At 37.0% G+C, this 21,028-nt stretch overlaps 2 protein-coding genes across 7 annotated transcripts; one reads left to right on the top strand and one right to left on the bottom strand.

Annotated features, from left to right (window-relative positions):
• Nucleotides 1-813: 813 nt before the first annotated feature.
• LOC306868769 (interferon-induced 35 kDa protein homolog) lies at nt 814-5,025 on the top strand. The gene is made up of 10 exons (XM_079415114.1): nt 814-885; nt 1,342-1,371; nt 1,470-1,526; nt 1,621-1,779; nt 1,873-1,989; nt 2,235-2,379; nt 3,188-3,294; nt 3,383-3,569; nt 3,660-3,766; nt 3,852-5,025. Exons 2-10 carry the CDS (start codon nt 1,360-1,362, stop codon nt 4,062-4,064), a joined length of 1,104 nt encoding a protein of 367 aa, XP_079271240.1. The 5' UTR covers nt 814-885; nt 1,342-1,359; the 3' UTR covers nt 4,065-5,025.
• LOC306868768 (branched-chain-amino-acid aminotransferase, cytosolic-like) lies at nt 4,687-20,733 on the bottom strand. Of its 6 annotated transcripts, XM_079415113.1 has the most exons (18): nt 20,411-20,733; nt 20,286-20,324; nt 20,087-20,190; nt 19,074-19,140; nt 18,774-18,865; nt 18,584-18,688; nt 18,432-18,499; nt 18,192-18,288; nt 14,635-14,709; nt 13,979-14,179; nt 11,543-11,653; nt 11,268-11,387; nt 11,019-11,182; nt 8,257-8,399; nt 6,834-6,919; nt 6,385-6,525; nt 6,190-6,264; nt 4,878-6,094 (listed from the first exon to the last, which is right to left on the bottom strand). In XM_079415113.1, the coding sequence occupies exons 1-18, from the start codon at nt 20,610-20,612 to the stop codon at nt 6,053-6,055; spliced, it is 1,932 nt and encodes a 643-aa protein (XP_079271239.1). In that variant the 5' UTR covers nt 20,613-20,733; the 3' UTR covers nt 4,878-6,052. The 6 variants fall into 6 exon arrangements, with proteins under 6 accessions (XP_079271237.1, XP_079271239.1, XP_079271236.1 ...); XM_079415110.1 differs by lacking the exons at nt 18,192-18,288; nt 18,432-18,499; nt 18,584-18,688; ... (3 more) ...; nt 20,286-20,324; nt 20,411-20,733 and adding exons at nt 15,987-16,037; nt 16,130-16,220; XM_079415111.1 differs by lacking the exons at nt 18,192-18,288; nt 18,432-18,499; nt 18,584-18,688; ... (3 more) ...; nt 20,286-20,324; nt 20,411-20,733 and adding an exon at nt 16,320-16,749 and having other exon boundaries at nt 4,687-6,094.
• Nucleotides 20,734-21,028: the final 295 nt, after the last annotated feature.

The following is a 21,028-nucleotide window of genomic DNA, read 5'->3' as shown; positions in this document are numbered from 1 at the left end:
AATTGATATTTCTACATCATCTGAAAGCTGAATAAATAAGCTTTCCATTGATGTATGGTTGGTTAGGATTGGACATTTGGCTGAGATACAACTATTTGAAAATCTGGAATCTGAGGGTGCTAAAAAATCAAAATATTGAGAAAATCGTCTTTAAAGTTGTCCAAATTAAGTTCTTAGCAATGCATATTACTAATAAAAAAGTACGTTTTTATATATCTATGGTAAGAATTTTTGGCATAAAAGAAAAATTAATAGAGTTGAAAAAAAAAGAAAAATGTATGAGTTTGATATATTTGATATAGTTAATATATTTGTATTTTTGGCTTTTGCTACAAATATACCAGTGCTACTTATGACTGTGCATGGCAAGATGACTTAGGAAGATCACTAAACTAAACTAAACTAAACTAAACTAAACTGAAATAAAATAAAACAGCTGCATTGTGTTACAGCCCTCGAGTAATTATATTTCTTTGCTCTCATTTGTAAGTCACTTTAAAATAATTACTAATGTAAAGTCTGTTCAATTAAAAAGTCTAATGTAAATATTCTATTTAGGATGAAAAGTAGCGTTTAATTTAAGGCAACACCAGCACAACCTGAACGTAAAGCTGAAACCTAGTTTTCCTGTAAATCCCAAACTTGGTGCCCCTATCACACTGAATATCAATCTTATAGATTTTTAAAACAAATATCCTTATTGTTGGTAAATTTTGATATGTAAATTATTAATAAAGTATTAATAGGCTACTGATACACTGTTGCTGTATATAGGCTACATATGTTAAAGAATGTATCTTAATGATCAACACCACCCCCTGGTGAAGAGCTTGTACATATTTCAACGAAAACGAAACTGCTCTCTCTACTGTTTGCTTCATCACGGTAAGTGTTTTTTCATCTGTTTATGTATAATTAGGTCTGTGCGCAAAATAAGTGGTAATGGCACAACAAAAAATATACAACTACAAGTACTCTGTTAATTGGGTGATGCTTTGATAAAAAGGCAGTCTTGTAAGACGCAGCGTAGGCAAGCGAAACTATTTAATGTCAGCTTTTTTCCTCAGTGTTTTCAAAAACGAACATAAACAAGTGTATGCTGGCGCGTAATAAAGTGTTTAAAATATTAAATTTAAATAGTTTTACAGGCTTTTGGCGAAGTCAACAACTCATGGTGTGACGCTTAACTTCGTGTAGCCTAGTTCATAAAGCATATTTAGTTGCCAAACTTAACCAGCTGTGTTCAGACGATAAAAATGTTCGATTCAATGAAAAACAAGGTGGTCATATAGATTATAAACTCTTGTGTGGTAGGTAACAGTGCTTTCTGTTTGTTCACAGGTTCTTGCGTAGGTAGAAATGTCTGCTGAGGTAAAGGAAGTTCTTCTGGCAAATACTTTTTTTTTTTTGGGGCATCAATTCTCTGTTCAGTACAATGACCCTGTTTGTCATTTTGTTTGTCCTCTTAGGATTTCAGCATTGTTACAGACGGCGAGGACAGTGCACTGGAGATCAACAAATACCAGGTATTATTTTACAATACAGATGGCTTGTAATATACCTGTCAACCAGAATACAAGTTAGGCCTGCTAATCATTATGTCATCTCATCTGTCCACAGGCACAACATGAAGCAATATTGAAGGAACAAAATATACTGAGAGATGGCATAGCTAACAACAAATACTTTGCCAATGAATTTAAACGAAGAGCTGATGAAAAGAAAGCGTTATCTGAAGAAGAAAACACGAAACGTACTAAGACAATTCAGAAAGAGAAGGTCCAAATAAATAAATGTTCAGACGCTCATATCTCCTAAATTAAAGATATATATACATATATATTAAATGTGGTAATGGGTTCCTCTGTGCAGGAGAAATGCAGATTTGTACAGGAGGAGAACACCAAGCTGCAGAAGGAGATCTTGAAAATAAACGAGGAGATGCAAAGCTTGGACCATAAAAACAGCAGTCTGAAAAAGCAAACTGAGGTTTAAAAGTGTCAAAATAAATATATTCACGCTTATTTCAGCTGCAAACATTGCATTGAATTGGCTGTGTGGCTCTAAAGTATATCAGTACAATATGTTGAAATACTTTTTAGTAATAATCTAAAATTTTTTCCCCTTATATTCATGTAAATTTTGAACCTAAAATCGCAGTGTTTATTTTAAAAAATCCATGGATACTTTAACAACTGTGAGATTATTAACAAGGCTCTACATTGACTCCGCAGATCTCTACAGCGGTGCCTGAAAGGAAGGTTGTGTTTCGGGGAAATACAAAAGAGGGAGCCCATGCTGTGAGTTTTGATGTGAATCCCCAAATAGTTTATCCGATGGATGGTGGAACAGCACTGATCACCTTCGAGGAAAAGGATGGTATGTGATTGCCCAATTTTTTTTGCATCATCACAATAAGAAACAATGTTAAAAGTGCTTAAAGGTTCACCTGTAATAAAGAACAATTTGTCATATTTTACTCATGCCATTCGAAACTTGTACGACTTTTTTTCTTCTGTTTAAGGAGTTTTTCTATTATTTTTGAACACAATGAAAGGCTTCGGCCTCAGAGACATCACTGACTGCTAGGGCTGTGTATTGGCAAGAATCTGACGATACGATACGTATCACGATACAGGGGTTGCGATACGATATATTGCGATACTGTAAGCAAGGCGATATATTGAGATATTTCTTATTTTAGGAATAGGATATATATTTTTTAGGAAAGCTGTCATTAAGAACACACCACCATATGCAAACCTTAGCAAAAAATAAATAAATAAAAATAGTATTTTATAAAATTATATATTTATAGACTCTACTTTAAAGTTTCACTGTTTAAGTTTACAATTGTGACATGCAATGTCATAACATTTGATCTGAACAAAAAATGACATCTGCTTAATAAAAAAAAAGCTGTTGAGGGGTTAAAATTAAATAAGAAAATTACCTTTTTATTTGTTTAAATTGTTTTTAATATTATGTTTTAAATAATTTTAATTAATCTTGAAGCCCCGTTGGAAGTTTGCTGAGTGCCCCTAGTGGATCTGGGCCCTCTGGTTATGAACCACTGCCATAGATTTTCACACCGAGACACTAAAATGGCTATAACACATACCAGGGCCTGTTGTAACTTATTGCTTTATTAACCTCTCTTCAAATCTCTTCTGATACTACATCTTAGTGGCTCAGAACATATTGAAACTAAAGGATCATTTGGTGCTACTTGGAGAATGTACCATCACTGTGCAGGCTAAACCCATTCAATTCCTGGCACCCAGCTATGTTGAGGTAATGGAGACAAGCTGACTTTTTGAGATTGCATTGTGTTTCTATGGACTAATGTAATATAAAACAACACTCTCTCTCCATATGTTAGATGGAAACACAAGTGTGCCCACGCAGAATCCTAGTCTCCAACCTGCCAAAGGCAGAACCTGAGGAGAGAGTACTAGACAAACTGGACATCCATTTCTCTCGGTCAAGGAATGGAGGCGGCGAGGTGGAGAACAAAGACATGCTGCACGACTCTGGCACTGTGGTCATTACGTTCTTAGATGATAACAGTTAGTTAACTCAATTCATTCAGTCTGACATCTCAGTGCATGATGCTTGAGGTGTTTTTTTTTTAATTGTTTGTTTCTATTTGTCTTCAGTTGCCAAAGGTCTCTCCGACAAACAAGATCATGATGTAGACTTTGGTAAGAAGAAGCACAAGGTGAAGGTCACTCCATTCCTCAATGGCGAGATTTCACAGATGAAGGTAAGAAGAATCAAGTATGTCGCAGTAATTTCAACTGTTAATGCTGCATTGTTTATGATGTAAACTGACTGTTGCTCCCTTTCAGCTCTGTGACTCAGAGTGCACGCGCACAGTGCTGCTGACGGGCATCCCCAACATCATGGACAAAGATAACCTGCAGGACAACCTGGAGATCCACTTCCAGAAGACGGCCAATGGTGGCGGAGAGGTGGAAGGCATCCTCTACAACCCTCTAGGCCACACCTCCCTGGCTTTGTTTGATGAGGACTCTCCTCAAGACAGCCAGAGCAAAAGCTAAAAACCTCTACAGCCCAGAGATCCGATGCTGCCTTTAGACACCAATATAGATCATTAATTCATAATAGACTTTACTGAACTCCTAATTTGGGTTTATCTTGAAAAAATTATATAGCATGGATCTCTTCACTTCATATTTACTTCTCTTTACCTATTACAGTAATATAATTCATTATTGGATGCAGATTTGTAGTTTTTACAATTCTTAGTTGTATTTCTTGTCTTTTGATAATCTAATCAAATTGGGTTATGGTTTATGGGTTAATCTGAATCACATGAAAGATATGAAAATGTTAGCTGTACACAAAAACAACAAAATCTTAAATGTACCAAAACTATACTGTGATGTTGATATTGTGAAAAAAGAAAATATATTCTGCACAATGAAAATGAAGGTTATTTGTATTTATGACCATATATATATATATATAACTTTTTTTGTTTTTGCTTTGCGTGACACTTAAGCACATTTGCTTGGCTGTTTTGATTTTTAGTTTTTAGTCAGTCACGCTCACTGGTGAATAGTTTATCCTAATATTGTTGTCAGATATGGGCTTAATTGTCACGAAAAAATTAAACTATGCAAAAAAATCCCAATTGCACTAAAAATTGTACTTTTTCTTATACTTTAATTTCTTTTAGGATAAAATATGAACCAGACATGTTTTTGGTTTTTGAAATTCAGCAAATAATGCGTGCAAGAAGTTTCGAATCATTTTACATGCACCAAATATTTAATGTTAATAACCAAGCAAACTAGATTTTCAGAAACAAATATTTGTAGGCAGTTGAAGCAAAAAGCATATTACGTATTTGGATGCAAATTGAATTTATTTGTAAAAATACAGTAAGAGAAAAAGTAAAGACATCTACTCCGAAAAAACCTTCAAACAAAACAAACCCATCATGAGTGCCGCAGCAGCCCCCTCAGCACAGTAATGACAAATGTGAAAGATACAGCCAACAAAGAGAAAGTAACAGCCAACTCCATCAGGCACTTAGAGGAGATGTGGAGTGCATGGATTATAATACAAGTTTAACATGAAGAAAAAAGGGGGGTTTCACTATGAGCAGATAGGTATTTAACCATTGAAACAACACCAGAAATAAGTTAAAACCAATACATTCTACATGATCAGTGAACATTATATATTTCACAAACATGTACATACAGGTCACATTGTTGTTCTGGATATCTTATAGACAACACACACAGAGCCTAGTAATGATCACCTACGATTATCACAACAAGACTTTTCTAGTGGTCTCTAAAGCTGCTATGTTTGGACCGTCCCGAAGCCCTTTGTGCGTGCATAAGTTCAGCTCAGTTTTAATTCATCTAAATCTGGCAAGAACACATTGTCTTTGTCCTTCTCTAAACAGACATATACAATCATTTACACTTTCGTTACAAATTTGGACTTAAAACTACCATTTTAGTGTCTTTTAAAAGAAACCACTGTTTAAATTGATGCAAATGAATAGCAGTCTGTCCTCTTGCTAGTAAGGAAAAGAAAATCATGATGTCTGTTCTCCTGTTACACAAACAAACAAGCAGCTCAGTGAATGAACATTTACGTGCTGAAGTCTAATCCTTCTCAACTGCCTGATTTCTTAGCACCATTCCCACAATATAAAAGTTGAAATGTAAATAAAAGGTAAAAGTTGAAGGAAAATAACATTTTAGGAGACAGCAAAAGCAGGACGGGTTGGATCAGTAACTATTGCAAGGAGAACATATTTGCTTGTTGACTATAGTTGCTTATATATGGCTTATGACGCTTGTGCTTAGGTTTAAGGACGATCTCTAGCACTACAAATTGTGCCGTATGGATATCCAAGCAAGCAAGTAAGGACATTTGGAAAGACTGCATATATTTAATAGGTGGTTAGAAAGGTTGTTACTGTAGAATAACACCCCTGTCTATTTAGTCCACACACAAACACTTGAGATGAGATGTTTTAGACATGAAACCTGCGTCAGATCGGTTAGACGATCACCGGCGCCCAGTCCCGCTGAGTGCGTCCATACTGTACATGGAGTAACAGGGCAGAGGTTTAGACCGTGTAACAATGCAATGTAAGGAATATTACTAATTCAAGGGCTATTTGAATAACTTCTATACCTGGATATCAGTCAGCTCCTTATGGAATCTCTTAGCAAGGTCCGGACCGTTCTTCATTGTGGGAATTTGGTAGGTCTAAAAGATTTAAATATCAAGAACTGTGTTTGCAATAAATGTACAAATGTTTATTACACTGGCAAGATACTGTCAGTGGACATTTGCATGAGAGAAGCGAAGTGTGCATTTCCTGGTTACCTGTCCTCTGTAGAGCAGACTGCCAACTGGACACACCACGCATGCAGTGCCAGAGCCGAACACCTCCAGAATCCGTCCTTTATCTAAAGCGTCTATCAGCTCCTTCATTAAAACTCGGCGCTCTGTCACTTTGAAGTCCCCCTGAAAAAGACACGCAGCCCTTACAAACAGTACTATGGCAGAACTATGATACAGGTATGGCAACAGACATCTTGGTACTTGATATGCAACATGTTACTGAACTATTTTCATATTCATATACCATAGTATTTTCACACTATTACATGGTATTAACAAATGCCATAGTGCTAGAATGGCACATCCTTAATGTGTCACTGATATGTCAATTACTTGAATATTATCTTACAAATATAGTTTTGCAATCTGTTTTAGAGAACCAATGAAGGTGATAGTTGAGAAACTTCCCCCTTTCCATTCTTGTTTCTCACCCATTCTCTGGCAAGGTCCAGCAGCGACTGCCTGGTGACTCCTGGAAGAATGACGCCATCCAGTGGAGGGGTGACCAGCTCTTTCTCTACAAAAGACATGCAAATGTCAGAAAATACATTAGGATGCATTAAAATTTACCAACAGCAGAGGGAGACAATCATTCTTCATGGAACACCAAATGACTAAATATCAACATCTTGACAAACTATACACGCAGTTTACTTGACTTAACCTTGCTATTTTGAGAGTGAGAAATGGACCAGAAGCTATATATACTGTGACTTTTTTTTTCTTGTCAGGGCTTCCATACCGACCTTTTTTATTCCTTCATGATTATCGAACAAGGATTTTTAAAATCACTTGATAGGCTACACAAACAAAAAAATTATATCCATTTAAATATTTCCATAATTTGATTTATTTTCAAGACATTTCTAGGCCTGCAAATCCTGATGTGTCTCATATTTCCAAGTATTTCATGACTGCAGAAACCCTGTTAGGTATTTTCTTACACACAAAAAAGTATAGGTAGTATGCTTTTGTTTTATTCCCAAAACAACATAACATACGGTCTACAGAAAAAAAGTGTTTCAACTGGTCCATCTCTGTCAACAAGTGCACTTAAACCGATAGTTCAATGAAAAATGAATTCATTAACTAGTCACCCTCATGTTGTTCCAAACCCATAAGACCTTCAATCATCTTCAGAACACAAATTAAGTCATTTTTGATGGAATCCAAGAGCTTTCTGATCCTCCATAGACAGCAACACAACTACCACGTTCAAGGCCCAGAAAGGTAGTAAGGACATCATTAAAATAGTCCATGTGACATCAGTGGTTCAACCTTACTCTCGTGAACGCGCATCGAAGACTGACACGGAAGAGAAGACATTTTTGAATAAAGTCATTATTTTTGTTTTCTTTGTGCACAAAAAGTATTCTCCTAGTTTCATAAAATTAAGGTTGAGCCCCTCATGTCACATGGAGTATTTTAATGATGTCCTTACTACCTTTCTGGATCTTGAAGTTCTTACGCGTTTGGAACAACATGAGGGTGAGTAATTAATGACAATTTTAATTTTTCAGTGAACTATCATTTTAAGTGCATTTGTTGACACATATGTGGATGAGTTGTGACTCTTGTTTCTGAAGACTTATTGGGACGACGACAACCACTGTGGAGTAGCCAAGTACCTGCTTGACTCGTATCCATAAACAGAGAGAAGCAGCTCTGGCTACAATATTTTTCCACAAGACGCATGTGGTTTTGTTTATTAACCACTAAAGTGCCAACCGTTACAATGTGTACCTTTAAATAAGCACATTTTGGGTACTAAAGCACAAGTTTGCACATACAAACACACGTTAGGACTGCAGAAGATTTTAATTCAGAGTTTCTAGAAGCTATTTTCCCTTTTACCTCCTTTCTCTGAGGTCCAGTAGATGAAGAGATTCATGGTTCCGACCTCAGTGATCTCCTCATTCTCTCCGTACAGCCAAAGGACCTGCTGGCATTTCTGCTTGGCCGCCTCACTCTGAACAGCAATTGTCGGCCCGTAGTTACTAAGAAACATAAAACCACAATCACAGAGATGCATTCAGGCCACAAAACATTACATTGAAACTAAATATGTTAAAGGAAGAGGTTTATAATGAACAGTGAAAGCACTGCAAATCATAATATAAACAGACATCAGATAATCTGAAAACTCAGGACAGCAGCGCAAGCTTTGCTGAAGTGGACCTTAAATGCATAATGGGACAGTAAGATAAGGACTGATAAGAGAGGCGAGTGGGGACAGATACAGCACATAAACAGAACTGCATTAGTGTAAAGGGTCAGCAGACTGCAAAGAATTTACAACGATCCCAAGTTGTAACTTGTACATGACCAGCCTACTGCAGCTTGCGCAAGCTAACGAATTTCTCTGAATAACCTGAATGTGAAAAGATACTCCAAGATTCCCAAGTGGCATGACAATGGTGAAAACAATCAAGATGAAATTGAAGTGTAGACTTTAAGCTTTAATTCAAGGGGTTGAACAAAAACATAAAATTCTTAGGAAGGAATTACAACCATTTTTATTCACAGCCCCCCATATTCAGGGGCTCAAATGTAATCAGACAAATAATCAATCATAAAAAAAATATAAATTTTTTATATATGTTTAGAATCCTTTGCTGGCAATGACTGCCTAAAGTCTGGAACTCATGGACATCACCAGGGACTGGGTTTCCTCTTTTGTGATGCTTTGCCAGGCCTTTACTGCAGCTGACTTCATTGTTGTTTGTTTGTGGGTCTTTCTGCCTTTAGTTTTGTCTTCAGCAAGTGAAATGCATGCTCATTTGGGTTGAGATCAGGAGAGTGACTTGGCCATTACAGAATAATCCACTTTTTTACCTTCAAAACTCCTGTATTGCTTTTCCTTTATGCTTTTCCAGAAGTTGTCAGGCTTTTTTAGATGTTTTACAGCAAAGTCTAATCTGGTCTTGTTTGCACCTTGTGGTGAACCATCTGTATTTGCTCTCGTAAAGTCTTCTCTTGATTGTAGACTTTGACAGTGACTCATCTACCACCTGGAGAGTGGTCTTTTCTTGGCTGGATGTTGTGAAAGGGTGGACATGGACAGGATCCTCAGATCATCCACCACTGTTGTCCTCCGTGGACATCCAGGCCTTTTTATGTTGCCGAGCTCACTAGTGCATTGTGTTTTTCTCAGACTAAACCAAACTGCTGATTTGACCACTCCTAATAATCCTGCTACCTCTCTGATGGATTTGTTTTGATTTTGAAGCCTAAAAATCGTCTGTTTCACTTGTATGGAGAGCTCCTTTGACCGCATGATGTAGATTCACAGCAACAGCTTCCCAATGCAAATGGCACACTTAGAATCAACCCCAGACCTTTTACCTGCTTAATTGATGTAGAAATAGCGAAGGAATATCCCACATCTGTCCATGAAATGGCTTTTGAGTCAGCTGTCCAATTACTTATTGTCCTTTGAAAAAGGGGGGAGGTACATATTAAAGAGCTGTAATTCCTTAACCTTTCCTCCAATTTGGATGTGAATACCCTCAAATTATGTCATATTAAATTATGTTAATATGTTTTGGTCAGCAGCTAAAATAATAAAAATTGTGCCAGTCTCCAAATATATATGGACCTAACTGTATGTATATGTATATGTATATATGCCTTGAGTCATTCAAAGGGCAATGGGAGTGTGGCAAACAAATAAGTTCCAGCAGAAGTGATGCATCACTATCCTCCAACAATGAGAAATTGAACATCGGATCGTCTTACCAACAAAAGCCTCAAAAAAACACTTTCTGATTGAACACTACAGAACGGTTAACATTTTAAATACTTTCGCTTATTACCAGGGGTGCCCAAACTTGGTCCTGGAGGGCCGGTGTGCTGCAGAGTTTAGCTCCAACTTGCCTCAACACACCTGCTGGGAAGTTTCTAGTATGCCTAGTAAGAGCTTGATTAGCTGGTTCAGGTGTGTCTAATTGGTGTTGGATCAAAACTCTGCAGGACACCGGCCCTCCACAAACAAGTTTGGGCACCCCTGGCTTATACACTTATGGAAAATACAAACTGGAGAAAATGGCTGCAAAAAGTTCAGTGACATATTTCTGCTTTAATTTCACAGGGTAAACCCAACAAAGTTTGGGTTTCTGGGTGAGTCTCATGAATACAGAAGACCAACTGCCAAGGTCAGGATTTTTGTTAAAAAATAAATAAGTAAATTTCCCCAGAACACTTGGAATATGTGGCATACGACCATTCTGTGACACGTTTGCGCCTTTATTTATTTTTTTTAAGTTTGATGCTGGTTGCTATTCACTGCCATTATGTGAGCAGGACATTTTTTTTAATTCTCCTTTTGTGGTCCAAAAAAGAAAGAAGGGTATACGGCATTAGAACAAAACCAGGAGTAAATTAATGATTTCATTTTTTGGGGTGAACTAAATTCTTAAACACCAAGACGACATAATATTACACAATTTACAGCAACAACAAAAATAAAAGCAAGAAATAGAGGCAAAGAAAAAGTTTAAATTTAAGAGGCTTTTTCTCTCATCAATAAAAAATATTTTTATTTTACTTATTACTCTACAACTCTTAAAAAGTATGCTGAGGAATATATATGAAACCATGCCATTGTGAAAACTCACCCTCCCATCTTGTATTCTCCAACGCCGCCCCTCCAAGCCCGGACATATCGAGGATCTGCCAGCAATGACACCGGACTAAAACCTCCAGTTGAAAAATAAGGTCCAACAGGCCCAATGATGACAAAAAGCAAAGCATGACCTGCTCGAGACACACCTAGAGAAGGCTGCAAAAAGAAGGAGGGTCACCATTAAAGATAAAAAGACCAAAATCATTCAGTAAATTATATTTTAATACCGAAAGTTTCTTACTTCAGTTCCTATAAACGTTGGTCTGATGTACAGGCTGGCGTCTGTGGAGTAAGGAACCCATTCTTGGTCGGTCTCAATCAGCTTACTGATACACTTTATCAGTTCACCCTTATCAAACAACTAAGAGAGATACAGAGAGAGAATATGCTGATGGAGATGGGAGAGGATACGACACAGATTGGCTAAGTGGAAATGTGATAATATCTCAAAGTATTAGTCCATAAGCTGAAGTAAAGCCTAATGGAATAAAACAAACAAACAAAAAAAAGACTAACAGGCAGGCAGCTCCTCTCGGTGCTCCGGTACATGCGCTCCATATTCAGCATAGGCCTGAAGAGACGGATGCGGTTATCTACTCCCCGGAAAGCCTTCATGCCCTCAAATAGCTGAGAATAAAACAGAATATGCAAAAAAATTAATAAAAAAATAAATAGTACACATTTTTGGAAATAAGTCTTAAACATTAGTAAGCCCTACAATTCACTTCAGTTCAAAATGGATCATATTAAATAAACATATATTAAGACAAGGTCAAATAACTGTGAAGAACACTCATGGAAATACTAGCTGTAGCAATATGATAACTCTCAACCTTAAGCTCACCAAGGCATTTACGGTTATAAAAATACTGCAAAAATATTATATTAATAATATGAAATATTATTAAAATTCAAAATAGCCATTTTCTATTTTAATATATTTAACAATGTCATTTATTCTTGTGATGGCAGCCATTACTCCAGTCTTCAGTGTCACATGATGCTTCAGAAATCATTTTAATATACTGAGTTAGGGCTCAAATTCTTATTGCTATCAATGTTGAAAACAGTTGTGCTGCTTAATATTATTGTGGAAATGTGATACATTGTTGTTCAGGATTTCTTGATAAATATAGAAAAGAACAGCATTTATTTCAAATAAAAAATATTTTGTAAACTTGATAATGTCTTTACTGTCTCTCTGTATTTCACTCTTGCTGAATAAAATAATTAATAATAAAAAAAAAATTCATACTGACCCCAATCTCCAGAGAGGTATTGCATAATTAACTCTATATTCATCAAGATTACAGTTGGACAAAAAAGTATTTAGTCAGCCACCAATTGTGCAAGTTCTCCCACTTAAAAAGATGAGAGAGGCCTGTAATTTTCATCATAGGTACACTTCAACTATGAGAGACAGAATGGGGGGAAAGAATCCAGGAAATCACATTGTAGGATTTTTAATGAATTAATTGGTAAATTCCTCAGTAAAATAAGTATTTGGTCACCTACAAACAAGCGAAGAAATGTGAAGAAATCAACTGTGGGAGCAATTATTAGAAAATGGAAGACATACAAGACCACTGATAATCTCCCTCGATCTGGGGCTCCATGCAAGATCTCAGCCCGTGGAGTCAAAATGATCACAAGAACGGTGAGCAAAAATCCCAGAACCACACGGGGGGACCTAGTGAATGACCTGCAGAGAGCTGGGACCAAAGTAACAAAGGCTACCATCAGTAACACACTACGCCGCCAGGGACTCAAATCCTGCAGTGCCAGACGTGTCCCCCTGCTTAAGCCAGTACATGTCCGGGCCCATCTGAAGTTTGCTAGAGAGCATTTGGATGATCCAGAGGAGGATTAGGAGAATGTCATATGGTCAGATGAAACCAATATAGAACTTTTTGGTAAAAACTCAACTCGTCGTGTTTGGAGGAGAAAGAATGCTGAGTTGCATCCAAAGAACACCATACCTACTGTGAAGCATGGGGGTGGAAACATCATGCTTTGGGGCTGTTTTTCTGCAAAGGGACCAGGACGACTGAGCCGTGTAAAGGAAAGAATGAATGGGGCCATGTATCGTGAGATTCTGAGTGAAAACCTCCTTCCATCAGCAAGGGCATTGAAGATGAACCGTGGCTGGGTCTTTCAGCATGACAATGATCCCAAACACACCGCCCGGGCATCGAAGGAGTGGCTTCGTAAGAAGCATTTCAAGGTCCTGGAGTGGCCTAGCCAATCTCCAGATCTCAACCCCATAGAAAATCTTTGGAGGGAGTTGAAAGTCCGTGTTGCCCAGTGACAGCCCCAAAACATCACTGCTCTAGAGGAGATCTGCATGGAGGAATGGGCCAAAATACCAGCAACAGTGTGTGAAAATCTTGTGAAGACTTACAGAAAACGTTTGACCTCTGTCATTGCCAACAAAGGGTATATAACAAAGTATTGAGATTAACTTTTGTTAAGGACCAAATACTTATTTTCCACCATAATTTGCAAATAAATTCTTTAAAAATCAAATGTGATTTCCTGGATTCTTTCCCCCCATTCTGTCTCTCATAGTTGAAGTGTACCTATGATGAAAATTACAGGCCTCTCTCATCTTTTTAAGTGGGAGAACTTGCACAATTGGTGGCTGACTACATACTTTTTTGCCCAACTGTATTTAATGTAATATAAAATTAAGATGTATAAGATTTAGAATTATAAACAACTAATACATACATAAAATAATAATAAAGGCAATCTTTTCAAATTAACGATTGCAATTACAATATCAAGGAAAAAAACTGCAGACATTTCATTTCTACGTTTTCACAGATTGTAGTGGCAGAGCATCTGATAGAATTCAGGTGAAAACACCAGACTTGGGAAATAAAGTCAGTTTTTTTTTTAATAAATGAGAAAAAGATGCCATGAGCCATGTGGCTGAACACACTCCCTCACCTCTATGGAGTAATGCAGGGCTGAGGACGCAGGGTGAAGGGACAGATTCTGGAAGGGCTTGATCCGTGGTGCCTCCCATCCTCCTGCTTCAGACCAGCTGACTGTCAGCATGTGGTCTGAAAACTGCTTGCCGAACACAAGGGTTGAGGGGTCTGGCCTTGGCTTCAGTACAGGGTTCGTCTCGATGGTAATATCTGCAGCCTGACACAAACAACCGGGGAGAGAGAGAGAAAACGAAAAGACAGAGAGGGGCGGGGAGTAAAGCGAGCACGTGGAGAGATGTTTATTCATTATCATTGATTGTACATGCATTTGAAAAAATTAATCTGGATTCATCATGCCAGTCAAGCTCTTATGGAAATTGAATTAAATTAAATTGTGGTGAGAAGGGAAGGGAGGTGTTGGGGGGGAAAAAAGAAAGCGTGCAAGAAGGCAAGAGCACAAAGAAAAGAGACGTCAGATCCCACAAGGCGACACCGTGGCCTGCTTAACACTTCAGAAAATGCAACTCAGGATGAACCACAAAACTTGTGATCGTAAACTCTGAGCCAACTAAAATAAACACACAATCACAAGACCTGAGGCCCAGACTGACTAGTGGTGGCATGGAAATAAAAGTAGTGCATTAACCTGGCACAACAGGTTTGTTTCAGTACCTTGAAGGAGGAGCTGACGAACCGCAATGACCCACATGACAGGGAGAGAGGCTGAAGAAAGCGTCCATTCAGGGCCTTAAAAAACAGAAACAGAGTGTGACTTCAACCATTTCTTTTCATAGCCCAATCAGACACAGAGCATGTTGTTCTTGACAGCTGTTGTTTAGCCCTCGTGAGATGTGAAGGTTGGGTATGCACTAGCTGTATGTATATACCTGCATTTGTGCACAAGGAGACAGCTGGCTCATACAGTAACAGTGCTTTTAATAACTAAAAAACCCTCGGTCAACAAGCAAAGCAAGCAAATGTGTGTTTGCCTATTTTACTGTAAGACACACACTAACCCTACTTATATTACTGGTTTCTTTTCGTTTTTTTAGATTTAATAGATATTTGTTTACATAATAAATAATGTAGCAGGGCTATACGATACCTCTGTCGGGTGAACTCGCCAAACTCTGTGCATAATTTGGCAGGCAAAAGCATCTTATGGCATGTTTTACAATTAGCTCCTGAAAAACTAACTAGCATATCTTACTGCAACTAGTATTATTTTAATTATTAATAAATAAACCAATGGGTACTAGAATCATTTTCAACGTCTTATTTCAACTATAATAATTATTCATTCAATTATCTATTTGCTACTAGTCACTACCAAAATGTTATCATGTAACTATAACAGCAATGCAACTGGTAACACATTTGGAAAGAATTCAAAGGCAAAAGTTGCAACTATTCACTTCCAAGTATTATCCCAGTATTACTGGTAACTTATGTAGTATATATTTTTTTACTAGTATTAGGACTCAACTAACTCAATTGTAAGATTTTTTTTAATCTCATTATTTACAATGGATTTTTACTTCTATGTAATGACTGGTCAGAATTTTGTTGTTCAACAGTTAAAATTAAATTTCAAGATTAAAATCTAGTAAGACTAAACATTTAGTAACTAAAATACAAGTACTAGCTCCTTAAGTTACAAGTAAAACAGGAATAGCAGCAATAAAAGATACTAGTCAGAACAAGTAGCCTGGGCAGTTAATACAGACACCCATTACATTTGCAAACTGTACCCAGTAAAAGTGGAATAGTTACTTGTTGGATATTAGTGACTAACTAGCAAAGAAATACTAGTAACTCAACTGAAAAGACATTGATCATCACTGGAATGAATACTAGCACCTGTATCTAATAAATAGTTACAATTAAAACTGTAAATCCTACTAATCATTTTAGAAATATTAACAGTCATTTATTAGGAAAGTGCTGGCAACGTAAAAAATATATATATATTTTTTTTATTAAATATTGTTAACACGGCTTGCCATAGGCGCGTGAGTTCTTACGGAAATAAGTGGAAAGCTGCTCTCTCTCATTCATTACGCGTTCATCCTCGTCTAGAGATTTACAGATAGATTTTTAGCAGCAATTCACAGTGAGAAACAACAAATGACCCTCTGATGTTTCATCCACATATAAAATCAAACACCTAAATTCATGCATCACGCTCGTGTGACAATTGAAACTTGCGTGTTGTCGATTTGCAACGACGGTGATCTGCAGTTTAAAGCTGCTAAATTCGGTTTTGTTAAATATACTCCAGACAGAGCCGTTAAATATTGACAGAAGGATTTGGAGATGTGGTGGGGGGAGATAAGTGAAATGATCTTTGCACTCACCGTCCTGATCGCTGCCATCGCTGCTGTGCTGAGAGATGAATGGTAAACTAGTCCGAGTGGGAGCAACAGCCTGGGACTCTCTGTGTTCCGGATTGGACCCTTAAGAAAACAGCGGCGATGTGCTCAGGGTTTGAATCCTTCAAGGGTTCTTCGATATTTATTTAAGCGCATTCGCATTGCTTTCAACACAGGCCAGTGAGATATGTGCATCAGAAGGCTCGTTTGAAATGTGCTAAATATTATTATTCGTGATGCCACCAGGATATAGCCATAAGAAGCCAGATGCTGCTTTCTAAATTTTCTCAATTTCTCAACGCTTAATAAATAGGTGTGAGTCGATTATATCATCATCATAATGTTTATCATCTTTATATGAATTTTAAACGTCAAAGAAAACTATTCCTGTCCATTAAAGGGTTAATAGTAACCCGCGGGTAGGCGTGACGGGTCTCTCGCATCTGATTGGCTAAACAGGTAAAGGGTCAACTCTACGCAATCAGAGGTTAAACAAGGTTATGAGGAAACATTACATTGGCCGGTGTATGAGGCGTTGGTCCGATCCGGTTAAATGATTGGCTTTTGGACATTTGAAGAAATATGTTCTATGTCACTACCTTCAGCTGATGATGTGATGAAAATAAAAATAGCCTGTCACTTGTGTTGGTCACTATTGTAAACAAGGCTGTACGGCTTTAGATTGCACAGAAACCTAGTTTCCACTTGCATTCAATTAAATTGGGTTTTCCTTGAAGTTAATTTTCTGTCTCAAACTCTGAAATCTATATTAAGCATTGCTATCAAATTTGCATCAATCTGATTATTATTTACTTGCATATAATGCAATGCAATTTTAGTTAAGGACTAACCACAACATTTTGATATCAAAAGACTAACAATAGTATCAGCACTGCACATAGTTTGTCTTATATCATTATCTCAGAATAATCCCCATTAGTGACATTGGCCATGCTTCTGACATCCTTTTTCTAAGTAAAATAATTTGACAACAGCGTAAACTAATTAAGCTTTTTAATGATTACAAATAATTTTGTGCATGAAGCAAATCACAACCTGTCAAAAGTCATTAAAAAAAATCACTACATCACAATTAAAATTGGATTTTTGTGTAAAGAACAGTCCAGGGAATGTTCACATGTAAACACCAGTAAGTCTTTGCACATTCATGGTACTGCAATTCACAGTGCAGGTCCCTTATAATCATATAATATTTAGCTAATATTTACATTAAAATAGGAAAAAAACTCAGCATTTAGATTCATTAAGATTTCACAGATACCCCAAAAATTCCTATTACTATTAGATATACAAATAAATGCAGTTGGCTTTAAATTGAACAATTTTTGCACCATTTACCTGATCATGAGGCGGCATAAAAGTGCAAAGTAAAAGAAAAACAATTTGTAACTGCTTAGAACTTCAGTAAACTTTCAATAATGTGATTGTTTAATATTAAGCTTAAACTCAAATAAAATGTGCAAATCATTTTGCACAATGAATTGAAATGGTGCGATGATTTAGATTTTGTTTTGCAAAAGTCTGAGTCTGCAAATAGATACACTGAGCAGTAGCATGAATCAAGCTGTCTGAGATGAGGTCATATTATCGTTTCATGGGCCTTTCCATCACTGTCCGGCTATGGAATTTGGCTTTTGTAGCCGTAGTTCAGTTCAGCCCCTCCGCTCAGAAACAAATCTATCCCAGTACAGAAAGTGGCATCAGCTGCCAAGAAGAGGGCAGCTAATCCGCTCTCAGTCTCCGTTCCCATTCGGCCAATCAGCTGTTGAGTAGAAATATGTTACTAGAATATATTCAGCAGAACAGCATTGATGATTTAGCCGTATGAACACCTACCTGAGCATTTTCTCCCCCTTTAATTGTGGCAGCAGCGTCTTTTGTGAGCCCAGCAAGCTCCTCCCAAAGAGGCGTCATTATATTGCTTGGTGAGATGCTATAAAAAGAGTTTGAAAGTTAATAAACAGCATGTTCACAGATGGAAATTCAATTGGATCTGAAATCCTAAATACTTTAGATACAAATGAAAAAGTAAGGGACAGCTTAGATGTCAGGGGGATTGGGTGTAATGTCACTCACCAGTTCACTCTCACTTGATAGCGACTCTCATCCACAGCCATTGCTTTAGTCATGGCGGTGATCGCCCCCTTGTGCATATATGTGAGTATCACTGTTACTGCCAACTTGTAAGATGATCAAGTAAAGCACTCAGGACAAGCAGAGAAACTCACCTTGGTTGCCACATAGGGAGCTGCATCCTTCTGGCCTATTGAGGCGACAAGGCTGGACAAATTGATGATGTTTCCTTGTGTTTTACGCAGATACGGCAGCGCATACTGCCTCGAGGTAATGTAAAGAGGTTAAAAAAGCCGTTCTGCACAAGTAAAGAGAGCAAAGTTTTTTTTTACATCCCTTCCTTACCTTTGAAGTAAGGAAGTAACTGATGAGGTTCAGATTAAGCAGGTCTCTAAACTCTTCCGCAGTGGTTTCATCTGTGGTCTTGTGAGGGGGGTCTGATAGGGGATTTATATACAGAACACTATTTATTTATTAATTTATTAGACAATTTATTTAGAAAAAATATTTATTTTTATTATTATTTTGTAAATATTTTTTAATAAATATTTTTTTTCTCCAAATAAATCCAAAAGTCCCTTGTTAAAATAAAGAGTGTAGAACAAATAAAAATAACAAGGGTGAAAAAAAACTCTTTTTACTTACGCCACCCAGCGTTGTTCACCAAACAGTCTATTTGTCCAAACCTCTCCATCGTCACATTGATTAATCGCTTCAAGGTGACATAAGACAATAAATTTAATGAAACGATACATTTAGAACTATATGACCCAATATGTTCTCCTCAATATGTACACAACATATGTAAAAGGTTCATATATGGGCACGCTTAGATATATAAAAGCATGTGAATGTGAGTGTAGATATATGGGTGCCCATATATGAGTGTACTCGGATGTATAATGTGTGATATGCATCTGATGGAAGTTTAATATTATTTGAGGAAAGTAAATAAATAATAAAAAAATAACTATATGACACATTTCATTTGAAAAAGTCCTTATGCATCATGTAAATGTAAACTATACTTATTTTTTAAAAGCTTAACCCACAAAACAGCACAAAAATCGTTTATCCATTATATTTTATATGTGACCCTGGACCACAAAACCAGTCTTAAGTCGCTGGGGTATATTTGTAGCAATAGCCAAAAATACATTGTTTGGGTCAAAATTATAGATTTTTTTTTATATGCCAAAAATCATTAGGATATTAAGTAAAGATCACGTTCCATAAAGATATGTTGTAAATTTCCTACTGTAAATATCTCAAAACTTCATTTTTGATTAGTAATATGCATTGCTAAGGACTTAATTTGGACAACTTTAAAGGCGATTTTCTCAACATTTTGATTTTTTTTTGCACCCTCAGATTCCAGATTTTAAAATAGCTGTATCTAGGCCAAATATTGTTCTATCATAACAAACCATACATCAATGGAGAGCTTATTTATACAGCTTTCAGATGATGTATAAATCTCAATTTCTAAAAATTGACCCTTTGTGGTCCAGGGTCACATATTATTACTGATCTCAAATTTTACATGGACCATAAACCATAAATGTTGAACAGCTAGTTAATTATTACGATTATTGTATCCATGTCCCCTGCATTATGTTTTTGCTCACATGTACAAGTTTAAGAAGAAGAAGAAATACCTTGATGTCGTCTTCTTTTGTCAGGTCACATGACACAAACGTGCATGACCCAGGTCCTTCCTCATTCAGCACAGACTCAAGAGACAGGCCAGCAGACAGCTCAGCTGACAATCGCAGAAAGGAAAAGGAAATGTTACTGCATTTATTGGCGAAATACGCGTATAAGTTAGTTAAAATCCTGTTTAAATCAATCACATACTCTCTTGTGCGCAGAACACAACTTTGGCTCCGTTTTGCACTGCAAAGCAAACACGAAATTAATTTGACTTACTCGCCCTTTACTTTCGATTACTTCATGGAAAGATAAATGTTACAAACCCTTACCAAACACTTTAACGATGCCCTTTCCAATGCCTCTAGTGCCCCCAGTAACGATGACAACTTTGTTGGTATAACGCTGAGCACAAGCCATGTTATTATATACAGCAAATGTAAATAATGTCAAATTTCTGCACAGGCTGAGACTCGAGTAAGCTGTTTCTAATGCACTAAAATCATCTGATAGAGAAGTGATAACCGATGTCATGTGTGTGTCAAAGATGATCGCTTCCTGGACGAATGATATGTTGAAGCTATTTTAGTAAACTTGATGAACCGGTTCGCTAAATCCGACTGAATCGTCTGAAATATGATCCTAATCCGGTTTCCCCAGCTCTTCCTAACTCAACAGCACTGCTCCAGCAGCAGACTGAACTGAGAACAGTCTCAACTGAGCATGCGTGCTGCTGGAGTGTGTGAGGTTTGCAAAGCAGCTGTATTTTGTAAAACACTTTATATATAACTTTATAATTGAGATGCAAAAATTATTTTCGTATTTTATATAGCCTAATCTGTCCCAACCGATATTACCAAGTAAAAAAAAAAAAAAAAAAATCAATATAAATATTTCCACAAAAATCATCTGTGTAATATCCTTCCGACTGAACTAGAGTTGCACAAACC

Source organism: Barbus barbus, assembly GCF_936440315.1.
Source record: "Barbus barbus genome assembly, chromosome: 4".
Classification (NCBI taxonomy): Eukaryota; Metazoa; Chordata; class Actinopteri; order Cypriniformes; family Cyprinidae; genus Barbus; species Barbus barbus.
The sequence above is the reverse complement of the archived record's forward strand: the minus strand, read 5'-3'. Positions and strand labels throughout refer to the sequence as shown.

What these genes read in the sequence shown, in the direction of transcription:
- LOC306868768 (XM_079415113.1), bottom strand. Translation starts at nt 20,612, where the DNA reads ATGACATCGGTTATCACTTCTCTATCAGATGATTTTAGTGCATTAGAA. An exon ending in GGTGAACAACGCTGGGTGGC is followed by an intron (nt 18,866 to 19,073) that starts GTAAGTAAAAAG and finishes ATCCCCTATCAG; the next exon opens with ACCCCCCTCACAAGACCACA. An exon ending in GTTACTTCCTTACTTCAAAG is followed by an intron (nt 18,689 to 18,773) that starts GTAAGGAAGGGA and finishes ACCTCGAGGCAG; the next exon opens with TATGCGCTGCCGTATCTGCG.
- LOC306868769 (XM_079415114.1), top strand. An exon ending in TGGAGATCAACAAATACCAG is followed by an intron (nt 1,527 to 1,620) that starts GTATTATTTTAC and finishes ATCTGTCCACAG; the next exon opens with GCACAACATGAAGCAATATT. An exon ending in TACGTTCTTAGATGATAACA is followed by an intron (nt 3,570 to 3,659) that starts GTTAGTTAACTC and finishes ATTTGTCTTCAG; the next exon opens with TTGCCAAAGGTCTCTCCGAC.